Source organism: Oncorhynchus tshawytscha, linkage group LG02, assembly GCF_018296145.1.
Source record: "Oncorhynchus tshawytscha isolate Ot180627B linkage group LG02, Otsh_v2.0, whole genome shotgun sequence".
Lineage (NCBI taxonomy): Eukaryota > Metazoa > Chordata > Actinopteri > Salmoniformes > Salmonidae > Oncorhynchus > Oncorhynchus tshawytscha.
Window position 1 is genome coordinate 30,003,233 of NC_056430.1, and position 15,154 is coordinate 30,018,386.

Genomic DNA, 15,154 nt, shown 5'->3' on the forward strand with positions numbered 1-15,154 from the left:
GTATAACAGAACTGATTTGGCAGGCAAAAACCTGAGGAAAAATCCATTCAGGAAGTAGGATTTTTTTTGTGTAGTTTTCTATTCAATGCCATTACAGTATCCATTGACTTAGGACTCAAATTGCAGTTCCTATGCCTTCCACGAGATGTCAAGTGTTTAGAAATTGTTTCAGGCTTGTATTCTGAAAAATGAGGGAGTAAGAGCAGTCTGAATGAGTGGACCCTGCCGTGTCAGAGCTTTTTCATGAGCACGACCGAGAGTGCCTTTCTTGTTTACCTTTTTATATTGACAATGTTATTGTCCGGTTGAAATATTATTGATTGTTTTGGGCTAAAAACAACCTGAGGATTGAATATAAACATCGTTTGACATGTTTCTTTGAACTTTACGGATACAATTTGGATTTTTTTGTCTGCCTGTTGTGACTGCGTTTGAGCCTGTGGATTACTGAAGAAAACGTGTGAACAAAACGGATGTTTTTGGATATAAAGAGACTATCAAACAAAATAAACATTTATTCAATAAATGTCTTCTGAGGGCAACCATATGAGGATCATGAAAGCTAAGTTATTAATTTTATCTCTATTTCTGACTTGTGTAACTCTTCTACTTGGCTTGTTACTGTTTGTAATGATTTGTCTGCTGGGCTAAGTTCTCAAATAATTGTAAGGTATGCTTTTGCCGTAAAGCATTTTTTAAATCTGACACCGTGGTTGGATTCACAAGAAGTCAATCTTTAAACCTATGTAAAATAGTTGTATCTTTTCTGAATTTTTATAATGAGTATTTCTGTATTTGAATTTGGCGCTCTGCAATCTCACTGGATGTTGGCAGGTGGGACGCTAGCGTCCCACATACCCTAGAGAGGTTAACCTGGTCCTACCCTTCATATACACTGATTTGAAGTGGATTTAACAGGTGGCCTCAATAAGGGTCAAAACCTTCACTTGGTCAGTCTGTCATGGAAAGATCAGGTGTTCCTAATGTTTTGTACACTGTATATTGCTCTGTTACCTTTTCTATATTCTTAATCTGGTTTTAGTCATTTAAGTTGACACTGAAAAGGTTTTTTCATTCAGAATGTTAAGAAATCATTTCTGGAAACGCAGAAATAATTTAATGAGTTAATATCCGAGGCCAATACTCTAGCGACAGATGGATTTAAGACGAGGTGTTTATTTGTTCTACAGGAAGACCGATTAGCTGTGAAGTCACTTTGGCCGGAGAAAGATGGCGTCGCTTCTATCCCCTACAAGATCAACGATGATCTGGGTGAGTGTTGAATACAGTAGGAGAGATGAACACTAACACTAGATGTTTTCTAATACAGTGGGAATCAGTGGTGGAAAAAGTACCCAATTGTCGTTAAAGATTAAAGATGCCTTTAAAAGAACGTTACTCAAGTAAGTCACCCAGTAAAATACTACTTGAGTCGAAGTATTTGGTTCTAAATATACGGAGGTATCAAAGGAATAAATAATTTCCTTCTATTAAGCAAAGCAGGCGGCATTTTCTTGTTTTAAAAATGAGTGGATAGCCGGGGGCATACTCAACACTCAGACAACTTACAGAAGATGCACTTGTGTTTTGTGAGTCTGCCAGATCAGAGAGACGAGGGATGACCGTGTGTGTGAATTGGACCATTTTCTTGTCCTGCTAAGCATTCAAAATGTAATGAGTACTTTAGGGTGTCAGGTGAAAGGTATCGAGTAAAAAGTACATTATTTTCATTAGGAATGTAGTGAAGTAAAAGCAAAGATACCCGAAACGACTTAGGTACTTTACACCACTGGTGGGAATGGTATGCACCGTCTAATGGTAGATTGTCTCTGATCCACACAGTGGACAGAAAGAAAACCATGCTAGCAGCGTTCAAGCTCATTTCAGACCAGACGTGTATCCGCTTCCACGAATACACCAATGAGATTAACTACATCGAGTTCATCTCTGGGACAGGGTGAGTCCAAAGTGGGCACATTAACACATTATCTCCTTCCCAGCAGTTTACAGTTAACTCCCAACCTCTCCTTCCTTTTCCTGTGTTCATGCAGAATGTTTTGGGACTATATCAAAAAGACTAATGAAACAATAGTGAGTAAAATGCCCCTTTAAACAAGTGTTTCAAAGAGGGTGGGTGACATGCATACAAACTGTTCATAAATTGCAGTGAAAACATACAGCTAACACCACAAGCCCCAATGGCCTTATCTCAGAAGACAATCCAAATATCTGATGAATAGGTGGGAATGATAGTGCAGCACAGCCTTCTCACCAGCAGGTTGACCAGGTCTATTTTGCTGTAGTGTTCTTCCGCGATGACCTGTGCCATGACGGCATGGATGGTTTTCTCTGTGGGGAAGAAGCGCCTCAGCGGCGGCGGGGTCGTGTCTTGGAACAGCCCCGTCCGCACGTACTGGACCATCTGGTTCTTTACCTCCTTCACCTTCCTCACCCCCTGCTGCACCAACGCTCGGATGTAACCTTTGACCCTGTCGTCCATCTGATCTGCACCCGAGGGAACGAGGAGAGAGTGGCTTTTGTTAAGTAGGGAGAAAATACCCCTAACCACTGTTACAGGGTCAGATACTTGTATTCCACAGGGAATTTCAAGAGATCAAGGATTTATTACGTCTGTGTACCGAACAGGCATACAGATACTAGTTATGTAGCCTAAAGTGAGTCCAATACAATAGATCCCATGGTCATAGTATAGTAATAACATAGTAATACCTTTCCAATAGGATGGCCCTTGTGGTCAGTGACACTGGGTATTTTGAGGAAATACTGTATCTTCCACTGCACTGAGGCTGGGTCTGTCTGGAGAGCTTGTTTGATGGAAATAGACATGACCCTCAACCATGATGTGTCCTTCTCCAACTGATGCAGTATGGAGCGAGCGCACACACACACACAGAGAGATATAATTATGTATATTAGTCTGATGTGCATTCTAATGTTGACTGTGGTGCACGGTCACTGGAGTTACATAATAAACATATATAAACAAACAGTTTCACCCGTACCTTGAATCCAGGGAACTTCACAATGTGGCTGATTGTGAACACAGCAGGGCATGCTACTTTCTTGGTTTTCAGCAACAGGTTTCTTTTTTCCTTGCCATCTTTTTCCTGAAATATCAAAATCACATGTTAATTGTCACATGTAAACAACTGGTGTAAACCAACAGTGACATGCTTACAGGTCCTTCCCAACAAAGTAAAATAACAGAAAAACAATAACAAGGAATGAATACACAATGAGTAACAATAACTTTGCTATATACACGGTGTACCTGTACTGTGTCGATGTGCAAGGGTATGAAGTTATTGAGGTAGATATGTACATATAGGTAGAGGTAAAGTGACTAGGCAACAGGATAGATAATAAACAGTAGCATCAGCGTATGTGATGAGTCAAAGGAGTTAGTGCAAAAAGGGTCAATGCAGATGGTCCGGGTAGCTATTTGATTAACTATTTAGCTTGGGGGTAGATGCGGTTCAGGGTCCTGTTGGTTCAAGACTTGTTGCATTGGTACCGCTTGCCGTGCTGTAACAGAGAGAACAGTCTATGGCATGGGTGGCTGGAGTCTGATAATTTTTAGGGGCTTCTTCTGACACTGCCTGGTATAGAGGTCCTGGATGGCAGGTAGCACTGCTCCAGTGATGTACTGGGCCGTACGCACTACCCTCTGTAGCGCCTTGCGGTCAGATACAAAGCTGATGCCATACCAAGTTGTGATGCACCCAGTCAGGATGCTCTCAATGGTGCAGCTGTAGAACTTTTTGAGGATTTGAGAAAATGAGTGGTAGGTAAGAATGGAATTGTTGAGATTGGTTGTGAACCTCAACTACCTAGAAGCATTGATGGAACCAGGGTCGTATTCATTAGGCACCATATGGAAGAAAATGTCATTAAATAGGGAGGGACAACCTTTACTCCAATAAGAAAAGCTCCTTTACATTTTCAGTTGCACAATGTTTTTTAACGCTTTTCCATAGTGCCCTAATGAATTCGTTTCAGGTCTAGATGCAAAATACATCCTAGCTACAGATTGTTACACCTGAAATGTGATCTAACCAAATATTTAAGGACCTAGACAGCATTGCCAATATAAGGTTGGTGGAAAATTCTCTGTGCTACACCAAACGGTATCTAACCTGTAACTCCCAGTAATGGATACCAAAAATATTTTGTTCATCACATTATCCGGTGTAACAATCTGTAGCTACATGGAACACTTGAACCATTTCAGAATATCATAGATAGTAGCACCCTTTGATCCTCAAGTTCCTGCCTCTTCTTGAATCCACACTTTGCCCGGCCCCTGTGGCATCCCATTAGCTTGTGTCCGATGAACATGAAGGGTACTCTGTCAAAGGGGATACAGGGAGTACCCTTGCCGTACTTCCATTCCCAGTATAACCGGTTCTTGTGGTCCTGTGGTTTCCAACCTGTTTAGCAGAACACATTGAAAGCGCCATGAGTCCAGAGGTGTATTCCGTTAGTCTGATTTGCAGCAAAACATTTTCTGGGGCAAAACGTTTTGTCAACGGAAGCCGTTTACTTTCTAGGAACCAAACAGAACTAAAACGGGGAGGGACTTACCTGAATGTGTTCAATAGAAAACTACGTTTTCGTTGCAAAGCGTTTTATGTTTGGAGTAAACTGTTTCCGTTGCAAAATGCAACACAAAGTTTGCAATCGTATCCGACTAATGAATACACCAGTAGTTTGTGGAGGTTACATCACTACATAAGAATATTAATCAATGTAGGTAGTGTTAGGGTTGCGTAAATTCGAATCTGGTATCAGGATAAATATAACAATGAGTCACCGATTTTATACTATGTATTTTTTATTAGCTAAGTAATAAATGCAAATGCAACTTTCGTATATACGGGCTCACTGTAATACCACGCAGGGCAGAACAGAGAACTGACAAGATGTATGTAAACAGTATTCTTTATACTGTGATATGCCAACAGACGTGTTGGAACTATGTCTATCACAGTAGAGACTGGGCGTGGTTTAAACTTGCCCAGCCTATTGCAGGCGCTCAGGCGGGTCCCCGTCTCTTGGCGCTTCTTGGAGTTCTCCCTCCTTGATGTATAGATCCTTACTGTTCTGGTATCGCAGCCTAGTTAGAACAGTTGCTCTGTTCCTGCTATTGTGTTCAGTATTTTTCCATTTCAGTTAAACCTCGTGATGACCACCCCTCCCTATCACAACTTTGTAAGATACAGCAAGTCACACCATGTGCTCAATATTGTCACATACAAACACAAGGACAAAGCATCTGCTGGGCTGTTATCTACAGTTTTGCAACATGCAGGTCACACCATGTTACTCAGTTCTTGTCACACACAAACAGGCAAGTAGCAAGCAGTTGTTTAATCTCATAATGATGCTCCAGTGCACAAATGCAGACACCTCACACAACCAACATCAGATAATATTTAATCATATCTAATGGCTATAATGTAAAATACAGGATCCAACAGTAGCTAAAATAGTATGGAACTGCTGAAAGATAGCCATGTTACTCTGGTGATTGTTTGCACATTCTGCAGCTTGATCAATGCACGTTTCCTACAGGCAGCACACTCTTTGGCTAACGTCGAGAGCTAGTTTACCTTGGTCATTGAATCGCTTGTCTACACGGTAAGAAATATATTTCACACAGGTTGACTCTTCCACGTGTGAGATATGCTTATTGACCTCTTCAATTGTTTCAAATACAGCTTCGTCGCTCATTTTTATTTATAATCTGCTACCAATACATATAAACATTCAAAAAATGTCGCTAGCTAAACTAAAGCGGTAATGTTTGCGATTATTTAATTGGTTCACATGCGGATCAATAGACCCGCCTTCTTAAAATGGTGGTTTCTCATTGGTGTAACGCGAGGGCCGTCACTAAAATGGAAACAAACGATTGGCTTCTATTCGAAACCAATCAACCATTTTCTTACGCGTCAATCAGGTTGAGGACAACACGCTTGACCGTACCGAATTTAAAATATTTTCGTAGCAATTTTCCTCAATGTTTCAACAGAATACAATCCGGGTTACGAATCGTATATTTTGGCATACAAGTTATACTTTGTCGAGATCATGGACTCAGTTATCAAGGACAAGACTACTGCACGTACAACCGCTTGCATCAGGGACCAGTCAATGGTCCTCTTCACAGTCAAGACACAGCAGTGGTCCGACTTTGCCAGTTGCTTTCAGGCAGTATCGAAGAGACGTACCTCTACATAACCAATTCTCTACCACAACACACGTCTGCAGCGATTCTATTGGGAAGATTCATTCGACGCATTACCACTTGGTTTACACATGCAAGGTAATGGATGAGATTTTAAATGGAAGATAAGTTATTTTTTACATCATGTTTCTACAGTGACAGTCGTAGCATGATTTGGCAATCAAGATTTGGTTGGTGAGGTGAACAAAACACTGGTACTCAGGGCCCGTATCCACAAAACATCTCAGAGTAGGAGTGTGATGGATTTTTATTTTGTATTTATTTTTATTTAACTAGGCAATTCAGGTAAGAACACATTCTTATTTACAATGACAGCCTACCAAAAGGCAAAATACCTTCTGCTGGGATAAAAATATATATATAATATATATATGAAAATGTACATGTATTGTCGTTGTTATGTGGGTTTTGTCCTATATTTATTTATTTATTTATATATATATATTGTAACGACCCTGGGTTTTTAAGCGCGGAAATCGACTCTGCCGCACGAGCGTGCTGGACTTCGGGTTAGAAGGTCAATTGTTCGAGACCTGCTCCCTGCCTGTGTCATTACAATATATAAATATAGGACAAAACACACATCGCAATAACAATACATCACGCAAAGCAGCCACAACTGTCAGTAAGAGTGTCCATGATTGAGTCTTTGAATGAAGAGATTGAGATCAAACTGTCCAGGTTGAGTGTTTATTTGCAGCTTGTTTCTGTCTCTTGCTGCAGCAAACTGAAAAGATCAGTTTTGCCTTTTAGATAATAATGAATACGATTATATGGATAGTTTTATAAAGTTCAGATTCACCCAGACTCTTCTAATGAACGGTATCATTATTTGACTGTAAATGATCTGTATGCAGGTGTGCTCAACCAGGTCAACGAAGAGGATATCCAAGGTAGCCTATCATAAAGGTGTTGTCCTAGTGACCTGCCCAGGATGTGAAAAACACCACATTATTGCTGACAACTTGGGTTGGTTCTCTGATCTGAAGGGAAAGAAGTTGTTAGCCAAGTTAATATAGGTCTGAACATTTTACATGCATGCATTCTACAGTTGTGGCCAAAGGTTTTGAGAATGACACATATTATTTTTCACAAAGTCTGCTGCCTCAGTTTGTATGATGGCAATTTGCATATACTCCAGAATGTTATGAAGAGTGATCAGATGAATTGCAATTAATTGCAAAGTCCCTCTTTGCCATGCAAATGAACTGAATCCCCCAAAAACATTTCCACTTGCATTTCAGCCCTGCCACAAAAGGACCAGTTGACATGTCAGTGATTCTCTCGTTAACACGGGTGGGAGTGTTGACGAGGACAAGGCTGGCGATCACTCTGTCGTGCTGATTGAGTTCGAATAACAGACTGGAAGCTTCAAAAGGAGGGTGGTGCTTGGAATCATTGTTCTTCCTTTGTTGACCATGGTTACCTGCAAGGAAACACGTGCTGTCATCATTGCTTTGCACAAAAAGGGCTTCACAGGCAAGGATATTGCTGCCAGTAAGATCAACCATTTATCGGATCATCAAGAACTTCAAGGAGAGCAGTTCAATTGTTGTGAAGAAGGCTTCAGGGCCCCCAGAGAAAGTCCAGCAAGCCCCTGGACCGTCTCCTAAAGTTGATTCAGCTGTGGGATCGGGGCACCACCAGTACAGAGCTTGCTCAGGAATGGCAGCAGGCAGGTGTGCTTGCATCTGCACACACAGTGAAGCAAAGACTTTTGGAGGATGGCCTGGTGTCAAGGAGGGCAGCAAAGAAGCCACTTCTCTCCAGGAAAAACATCAGGGACAGACTAATATTCTTCAAAAGGTACAGGAAGTGGACTGCTGAGAACTGGGGTAAAGTCATTTTCTCTGATCAATCCCCTTTCCGATTGTTTGGGGAATACGGAAAAAAGCTTGTCCGGAGAAGACAAGGTGAGCGCTACCATCAGTCCTGTGTCATGCCAACACTAAAGCATCCTGAGACCATTCATGTGTGGGGTTGCTTCTCAGCCAAGGGAGTGGGCTCACTCACAATTTTGCCTAAGAGCACAGCCATGAATAAAGAATGGTACCAACACATCCTCCGAGAGCAACTTCTCCCAACCATCTAGGAACAGTTTGCTGACGACCAATGCCTTTTCCAGCATAATGGAGCACCTTGCCATAAGGCAAAAGTGATAACTAAGTGGCTCGGGGAACAAAACATCGATATTTTGGGTCCATGGCCAGGAAACTCCCCAGACTTTAATCCCATTTAGAACTTGTGGTCAATCCTCAAGAGGCGGGTGGACAAACAAAAAAAAAACACAAATTCTGACAAACTCTGAGCATTGATTATGCAAGAATGGGCTGCCATCAGTCAGGATGTGGCCCAGAAGTTAATTGACAGCATGCCAGGGCGGATTGCAGAGGTCTTGAAAAATAAGGGTTAACACTGCAAATATTGACTCATTGCAACAACTTCATGTAATTGTCAATAAAAGTATTTGACACTTATGAAATGCTTGTAATTATACTTCAGTATTCCATAGTAACATCTGACAAAAATATCTAAAGACACTGAAGCAGCAAACTTTGTGGAAATTAATATTTGTGTCATTCTCAAAACCTTGGGCCACGACTGTGTTACAAGGATATGTATTATCCCTATTGATAGTGATATGCACAGAAGAGAAATGGAACTGCAGTCATAGTGAATCATAAGTGAATCCTGTTTTAATAGGTTGTAACGTTTGTGTGGACTAAAGGGCCCTACACACTTCACGCAAATGCAGCATCATTTTCTCACACAGTTCTAGGTACTTGAGATTTGGACCAAACTGTATACGATGCTCTGTTTGCATGAAGTGTGTAGCCTCATTAAGATGAGTATTATTCCTGAATCATTTTTTTTATTATTCATGTTGGTTATTTTTCCTACAGGAACATTGAGGAAATCCTTGCAGCGAAAGGGGAGAAAGTGAAGAGGGTAGAAGAAGAGGCGGCCTTCGAGATTGTTGTAGATGAGTCCGGCAAGGATACAACACAGACTGCTCAAGATGCAAAGAAACCTTCACCAGAGTCTGATGACTCAGGGAAATCATGACGAACTCTCTGTGGGTGTGGGGGTGTGTGTGCACAACAAGGACATTGTTCTCTATGAGGGGAAAAATTGCTATTAAGTAAATGTAACACTTCTTTTGATATTTCTATCTCCATATTGTTTTCATAAGATGTTGATAATTTCTTATCACACTATTTTATACCAACTGAACACTGCTGACAGAATATTCCTTGGGTTTACACCAATCTTACTACTACTGCACTGATCACACTCAAACAGAAAAGGCTGATGCTTACAATTCATTTTTATTGTAAAGTTGTATGATATAAAGCATGAAGAATTAACATCCAAAGGCCCATATAGGGCCATGGCAAACTGCCTATCATAGACCCTCTCCCTCTTCCTCCATGGTGTCCTCCAGCAGCACATGAAAGCAATGCTGTCAATCCACATGGAAGCAGAACATAGAGTGCTCCTGTAAAACAATTAACCAGTCAGGAATTAGTAGAACAGTCATTGAATGAATGGGATTCACAGTAATACATTAGTCTGAAAATGTTCAATCATGAACCCCAGTTGTGGAGCCCCTATCCTCTCATCACAAGCCCAAGCACTTACCTCATCTGCTCTTCTGTGTTTTCCTCTTCCTGCCTCCCTCCCTTTCATCCTTTTCTATTGATGCTTCAACAGACCTCATATGCCACAATCTGTTTCAGGAAAAACACATCTGAAAGCCCACTCACTTGAGGTAAATAATCACGAGATCAGGAATTAGTGTTGAAGTGTAGTTGAAAGACGTTGCTTAAATGCACTTCTATCAACACTAATACAGTTGTCTACAGAGAACAGGCTTTGATAGTAAACACTTACCTAATGTAGTCATCCAGCTGTGCTCCTCCTCCAAACCTCCCATCCTTTCCAATTGATGCTTCAACAGATCTGTTTCTTTGGCTGCTCTTTTCATCTATCTCAGACTTGAACAGGCTTAGAAAGAGGACAAAAGGAAACCAAAGCAACTTTAAAAGAGAAGTAGAAGAGGCAGACTTCCTTTCTTTTTGACGTCTGTTGGTTATTTTTCCTGTGCTCTTGGTCTTCTCCTTTTCTGCTAATCCTTAGTTATTTAAATAGTTATTTTGGCCATATGTCCATCAGAAATCTAGTTCAATCTCCTCTCTATTACTCTTATAAAGTGTTTTCACCTCTTTTCTCTGGGTCTCTGTTTATCTTGCCTCCCCCCTTGTGTTTTCCATAACTTTCTTTTGATCCACTCAGCTCTTCTTTACTGCTAATCTCATTTACCTTTTATCCCATGGTCCTTCCTGATTCTGTCCATCAGAACTTGAATTCTATATCTCCTACTTCCCTCCTGATAAACCACTCTGGTCTCTCTTCCTCCTCTCTCATGTTTCCTCCTCTTCACCCTCAGGCCTGGCTTCCTTATAATTTGTTCCTCCTTTTGCTTATTTTCTCGTTTTTTTGATTGTTTTTACTCTTTAAAACAAACTCATTTGTTGTTTATTTACATCTATCAACATACCTAGGAGCATTGACTTGTACATTTCTTCTTTTGTCTGCTCCCTTTCTTTTGTCATCTACTGAAAAGTTGTCGATGCCTCGTCCGCCGCTTTCTTCTGCTTCTTCCTTGTTCTCCTCTTTGCAGACTGTGCGTGAGCGGTCTCTGGACGCTGCTCCCTCTCTTCCCTCCGCACAGAGGCGTCAGATGTAGACGCTGTGACCTCGTATGCCACCACCTGTTTTGCTCTCTGTGTCTGTCCTTTTTTCTGACACAGCGCACGCCTCTTTTCTCTTTCAATCTGTGCATTCCTCTCTTCTCTCTCATACAGTTTCTCCATCTCCATCTTGAACCTGGCCTCGTGATCTTTTATTCTTTGAAGCTCTGCTCTCTTCTTATCCTCGTCCCGTATCCTTGTCTGCCTTTTCTGTTCCTCCTTCTCTTGTTCCTGCTGTATCTTCAATCTCCTTTTCTGTTCCTCTTTCCTCCTCTTCTCTTCTTTCTCTCGTGCCTTTTGCTGCATCTCCAACACCTTCATTCTCTCCTTTTCCCTGTTCCTCTCCTCCTCCATCCTCTGTTTCTCCATCTTTTTCAACTTCCTCTGCCCTCTTTTTCTCTTCTTTTGCACGGGCCTTCTGTTGCATCTCCTGCTGCTTTCTTTCTTTTTTCTCTCTTTTTTTCTCTCTTGCTCTTGTCTCTTTTTCTCATGTTCGATCTTTAGTTTCATCTCTGCCTTCTCCCTTTTCCTCTGCTCCTCTAACTTGTTTTGTTCCATATTTTCTGTCCTTTTCCTTTCCTCCTCATTCAATTTCTTCTGCCTCTTTTCCCACTTTTTGAGCTCTTCGTCCCTGGCTTTTTCCTTCCTCCTTTCAATCTTCATCATCTCTTCATTTCTCTTAGCCTCATACTTGAAATATTTGATCCTGTCTGCGTAGCTCATGGCATTAAGTTCTTCTATCCCTCGGCTCGCCATCATAGACATTGCATTGGCGGTTGCAAATCTCCCTTCCATTTTACCACTATCAATCTCCTTCCTGTCCCTCTTACCATAAGGATCCCTGTGTAGACATCTCTGCTGTTGCCCACTCATGCTCTCCTCACTTTCACTACTCCCCTCCTGACTTGTGTCCTCACTCACACTCTGAGACACATCATCCTCAGACGAGCACGAGGGAGTCACAGCATTCTCAGTGATGACGCGGAGCGCCTTGATGTAGTCAGCTTCTGTGTTCACTCTGTGAGCGAGCGGGCACAGCTCCTCGTAAATGGATTTCCATGTGAGTGACTCCTCACAAACGTCGTCAGGCAGGTATAGATCAGATGATTGCCTCTTGAGCACATTCACAACCTCTGCCAGGTCCTGCTGGGTGTCCCCCTGAGTGTCCTCTCGGGCGGCCACTGGCGTGGCCTCTGGGCTGGCCGGGCGCTCGGGGGCTGTGGCAGGGGTATTAGATCGTTTTACTGCAGAGGAGCAGGAGGCCTCAGTGTCATCGTTCTTGTCATCGCTGTTTGCCATTTTCTTCAGAATCTCTTCCTTTCTCTTTTGGGCCATCCTCTCTTTCAGCTGTGCTTTATACATGCTTGCAATTTCTGCTCCTCTCCGTTGAACTTCCTCAGACAATTCCTCAGACGATGCAGTCTCTGGCCTCTTAACCTCATCCTTGACCTTTGCCTGGCCAGTCAATGGGGACCTGGGTTGGACCTGCGGATGGGTCTGTCTCATCCGGGCAGGAGGGCCGGAAGCCAGGAGGTGGGATGGGACAGCAAATCGGTGTGAAGCGTGTGGGTGTGACGTCTTGGACGGAGAATGAGGCCATTTATCAGGGGAGGTGCAGCTCTGTGTGTCCAGAGGGGGAAAGATTGAGTGTTTCTTAGGTGGGTCCTTCTGGGTGCCGGCAGCATGCTGGTCAGGCTCCGATTGGCTGTTGGCGAGGTACCTGTGGTGGTTGTACCAGGGGAAAGCTGGCAGTGTCGGGGAGACGGGACAAATAATGGAGGAGGTGGAGCGCTGCTTGATCACCCCTTTATCCACCCCAATCTGTATGATGACAGACACACATTTATTACTTAATAGCTTGATGGTTATTGTTATTACTATCTTACAACAATTACATGTGTATGGGTAATAAATATCATAGAGAAAACACGTTTTATTACTGTATATTAGCCTATTAGGAAAATGGGAAGGTCCACACTTTTGGAATCATTCCAATTCAGAAATTCTTCCATTCCTTTACAACTTTATTCTAAGAATGCAGACCTTCCTCAGAATACTTCCAGTGTGCAGTTCTTTTTCTTGCCTTCTTATTTCACTATTCTATCTATTTAGATCTCTTTTCTGTGTATCAGGATTGGGAACATCTAAAGCAACTACAGTATATCTACTTATATGAAAGTCTGATTAAAGAAAACGGCTCTTGTTACCTCCTCCAAGAGTTGGTGCAGCCTAAATATTTCTCCATACAGCGCCTTAATCTCCCTCATGTTTCCTCGCTCAGTTCTCCATGTCTCTCTAGCCAATCTCCAATGGGCGAGGTCAAGGTCATGGATATCCTCCCGCATGCCTAGTTCAACCTGGGTTCCCTTCTCATTTAGCCTCTTCTTTTTCCTCTTCTTCTGGATAGAATCGGTGTTCTCCTTGTCCTGCCTACACACCTTTGGTGCAGTAGGGATATTGAGAATAGAACATGGTATATTTGATTTATAAGGTAGCATTGTTTAAAGTGGCTAGTGATATATTTACATCATTTCCCATCAATTCCCATGATTAAAGTGGCTGGAGTAGAGTCAGTGTCATTGACAGTGTGTTGGCAGTAGCCACTCAATGTTAGTGGTGGCTGTTTAACAGTCTGATGGCCTTGAGATAGAAGCTGTTTTTCAGTCTCTCGGTCCCAGCTTTGATGCACCTGTACTGACCTCGCCTTCTGGATGACAGCCGGGTGAACAGGCAGTGGCTCGGGTGGTTGATGTCCTTGATGATCTTTATGGCCTTCCTGTAGCATCGGGTGGTGTAGGTGTCCTGGAGGGCAGGTAGTTTGCCCCCGGTGATGCGTTGTGCAGACCTCACTACCCTCTGGAGAGCCTTACGGTTGAGGGCGGTGCAGTTGCCATACCAGGCGGTGATACAGCCCGCCAGGATGCTCTCGATTGTGCATCTGTAGAAGTTTGTGAGTGCTTTTGGTGACAAGCCGAATTTCTTCAGCCTCCTGAGGTTGAAGAGGCGCTGCTGCGCCTTCCTCACGATGCTGTCTGTGTGAGTGGACCAATTCAGTTTGTCTGTGATGTGTATGCCGAGGAACTTAAAACTTGCTACCCTCTCCACTACTGTTCCATCGATGTGGATGGGGGGGTGTTCCCTCTGCTGTTTCCTGAAGTCCACAATCATCTCCTTAGTTTTGCTGACGTTGAGTGTGAGGTTATTTTCCTGACACCACACTCCGAGGGCCCTCACCTCCTCCCTGTAGGCCGTCTCGTCGTTGTTGGTAATCAAGCCTACCACTGTTGTGTCGTCCGCAAACTTGATGATTGAGTTGGAGGCGTGAGTGGCCACGCAGTCGTGGGTGAACAGGGAGTACAGGAGAGGGCTCAGAACGCACCCTTGTGGGGCCCCAGTGTTGAGGATCAGCGGGGAGGAGATGTTGTTGCCTACCCTCACCACCTGGGGGCGGCCCGTCAGGAAGTCCAGTACCCAGTTGCACAGGGCGGGTCGAGACCCAGGGTCTCGAGCTTGATGACGAGCTTGGAGGGTACTATGGTGTTGAATGCCGAGCTGTAGTCGATGAACAGCATTCTCACATAGGTATTCCTCTTGTCCAGATGGGTTAGGGCAGTGTGCAGTGTGGTTGAGATTGCATCGTCTGTGGACCTATTTGGGCGGTAAGCAAATTGGAGTGGGTCAAGGGTGTCAGGTAGGGTGGAGGTGATATGGTCCTTGACTAGTCTCTCAAAGCACTTCATGATGACGGATGTGAGTGCTACGGGGCGGTAGTCGTTTAGCTCAGTTACCTTAGCTTTCTCCCTGAGAGAGAACATTTAAACAGTGTCTGAAGGTAAACCTTTACGCACTGTTGTGACCCACTTCCTCAACCTAAACCGTTTCCTGGGTGAGAGGACACCATGCCCCTCATTTGTCATAGCATGTTGTACTGATCTTACAAACTTTCTAGGATCAGGAAAAAAAGCCTCAAGATTAACTTTTTTCCCCTTAGTCTCATTCAGGAACCTTGTCAGTTCTCTCAACGTGTACTTAGACCCCTCTGGTTGACTGGCTGTCAGCTCCGGGCCAATTGAAGAGGAGTCTGAAAAAATAACTCCTCATCCTCTTCCTCAGACTCACTTTCCTCCTC

The 15,154-nt window shown here is 43.1% G+C and overlaps 2 protein-coding genes, 1 long non-coding RNA gene and 1 other non-coding gene across 8 annotated transcripts; 2 read left to right on the forward strand and 2 right to left on the reverse strand.

The window, feature by feature from the left end:
- The first annotated feature begins 851 nt into the window (after positions 1-851).
- On the forward strand, positions 852-2,419 carry LOC121839107. Its single transcript, XR_006078707.1, has 3 exons — positions 852-1,272; positions 1,843-1,957; positions 2,279-2,419. It is a non-coding gene; the product is annotated as an uncharacterized LOC121839107 (long non-coding RNA).
- On the reverse strand, positions 2,374-5,884 carry LOC121839105. 2 transcript variants are annotated; one of them, XM_042296292.1, is made up of 5 exons: positions 5,634-5,884; positions 4,273-4,451; positions 3,024-3,128; positions 2,731-2,877; positions 2,374-2,505 (listed from the first exon to the last, which is right to left on the reverse strand). In XM_042296292.1, exons 1-5 carry the CDS (start codon positions 5,752-5,754, stop codon positions 2,449-2,451), a joined length of 609 nt encoding a protein of 202 aa, XP_042152226.1. In that variant the 5' UTR covers positions 5,755-5,884; the 3' UTR covers positions 2,374-2,448. The 2 variants fall into 2 exon arrangements, with proteins under 2 accessions (XP_042152226.1, XP_042152224.1); XM_042296290.1 differs by lacking the exon at positions 2,374-2,505 and having other exon boundaries at positions 2,671-2,877.
- A 22-nt stretch (positions 5,885-5,906) lies between these two features.
- On the forward strand, positions 5,907-9,437 carry LOC112220259. Of its 4 annotated transcripts, none has more exons than XR_006078705.1 (3): positions 5,907-6,349; positions 7,129-7,290; positions 9,175-9,437. It is a non-coding gene; the product is annotated as an uncharacterized LOC112220259 (transcript). The 4 variants fall into 4 exon arrangements; XR_006078706.1 differs by having other exon boundaries at positions 7,129-7,268; XR_006078704.1 differs by having other exon boundaries at positions 7,129-7,240.
- Positions 9,438-9,587: 150 nt separating this feature from the next.
- LOC121839104 (golgin subfamily A member 6-like protein 6) lies at positions 9,588-13,470 on the reverse strand. The gene is made up of 2 exons (XM_042296284.1): positions 13,233-13,470; positions 9,588-12,846 (listed from the first exon to the last, which is right to left on the reverse strand). The coding sequence occupies exons 1-2, from the start codon at positions 13,368-13,370 to the stop codon at positions 10,888-10,890; spliced, it is 2,097 nt and encodes a 698-aa protein (XP_042152218.1). The 5' UTR covers positions 13,371-13,470; the 3' UTR covers positions 9,588-10,887.
- Positions 13,471-15,154: the final 1,684 nt, after the last annotated feature.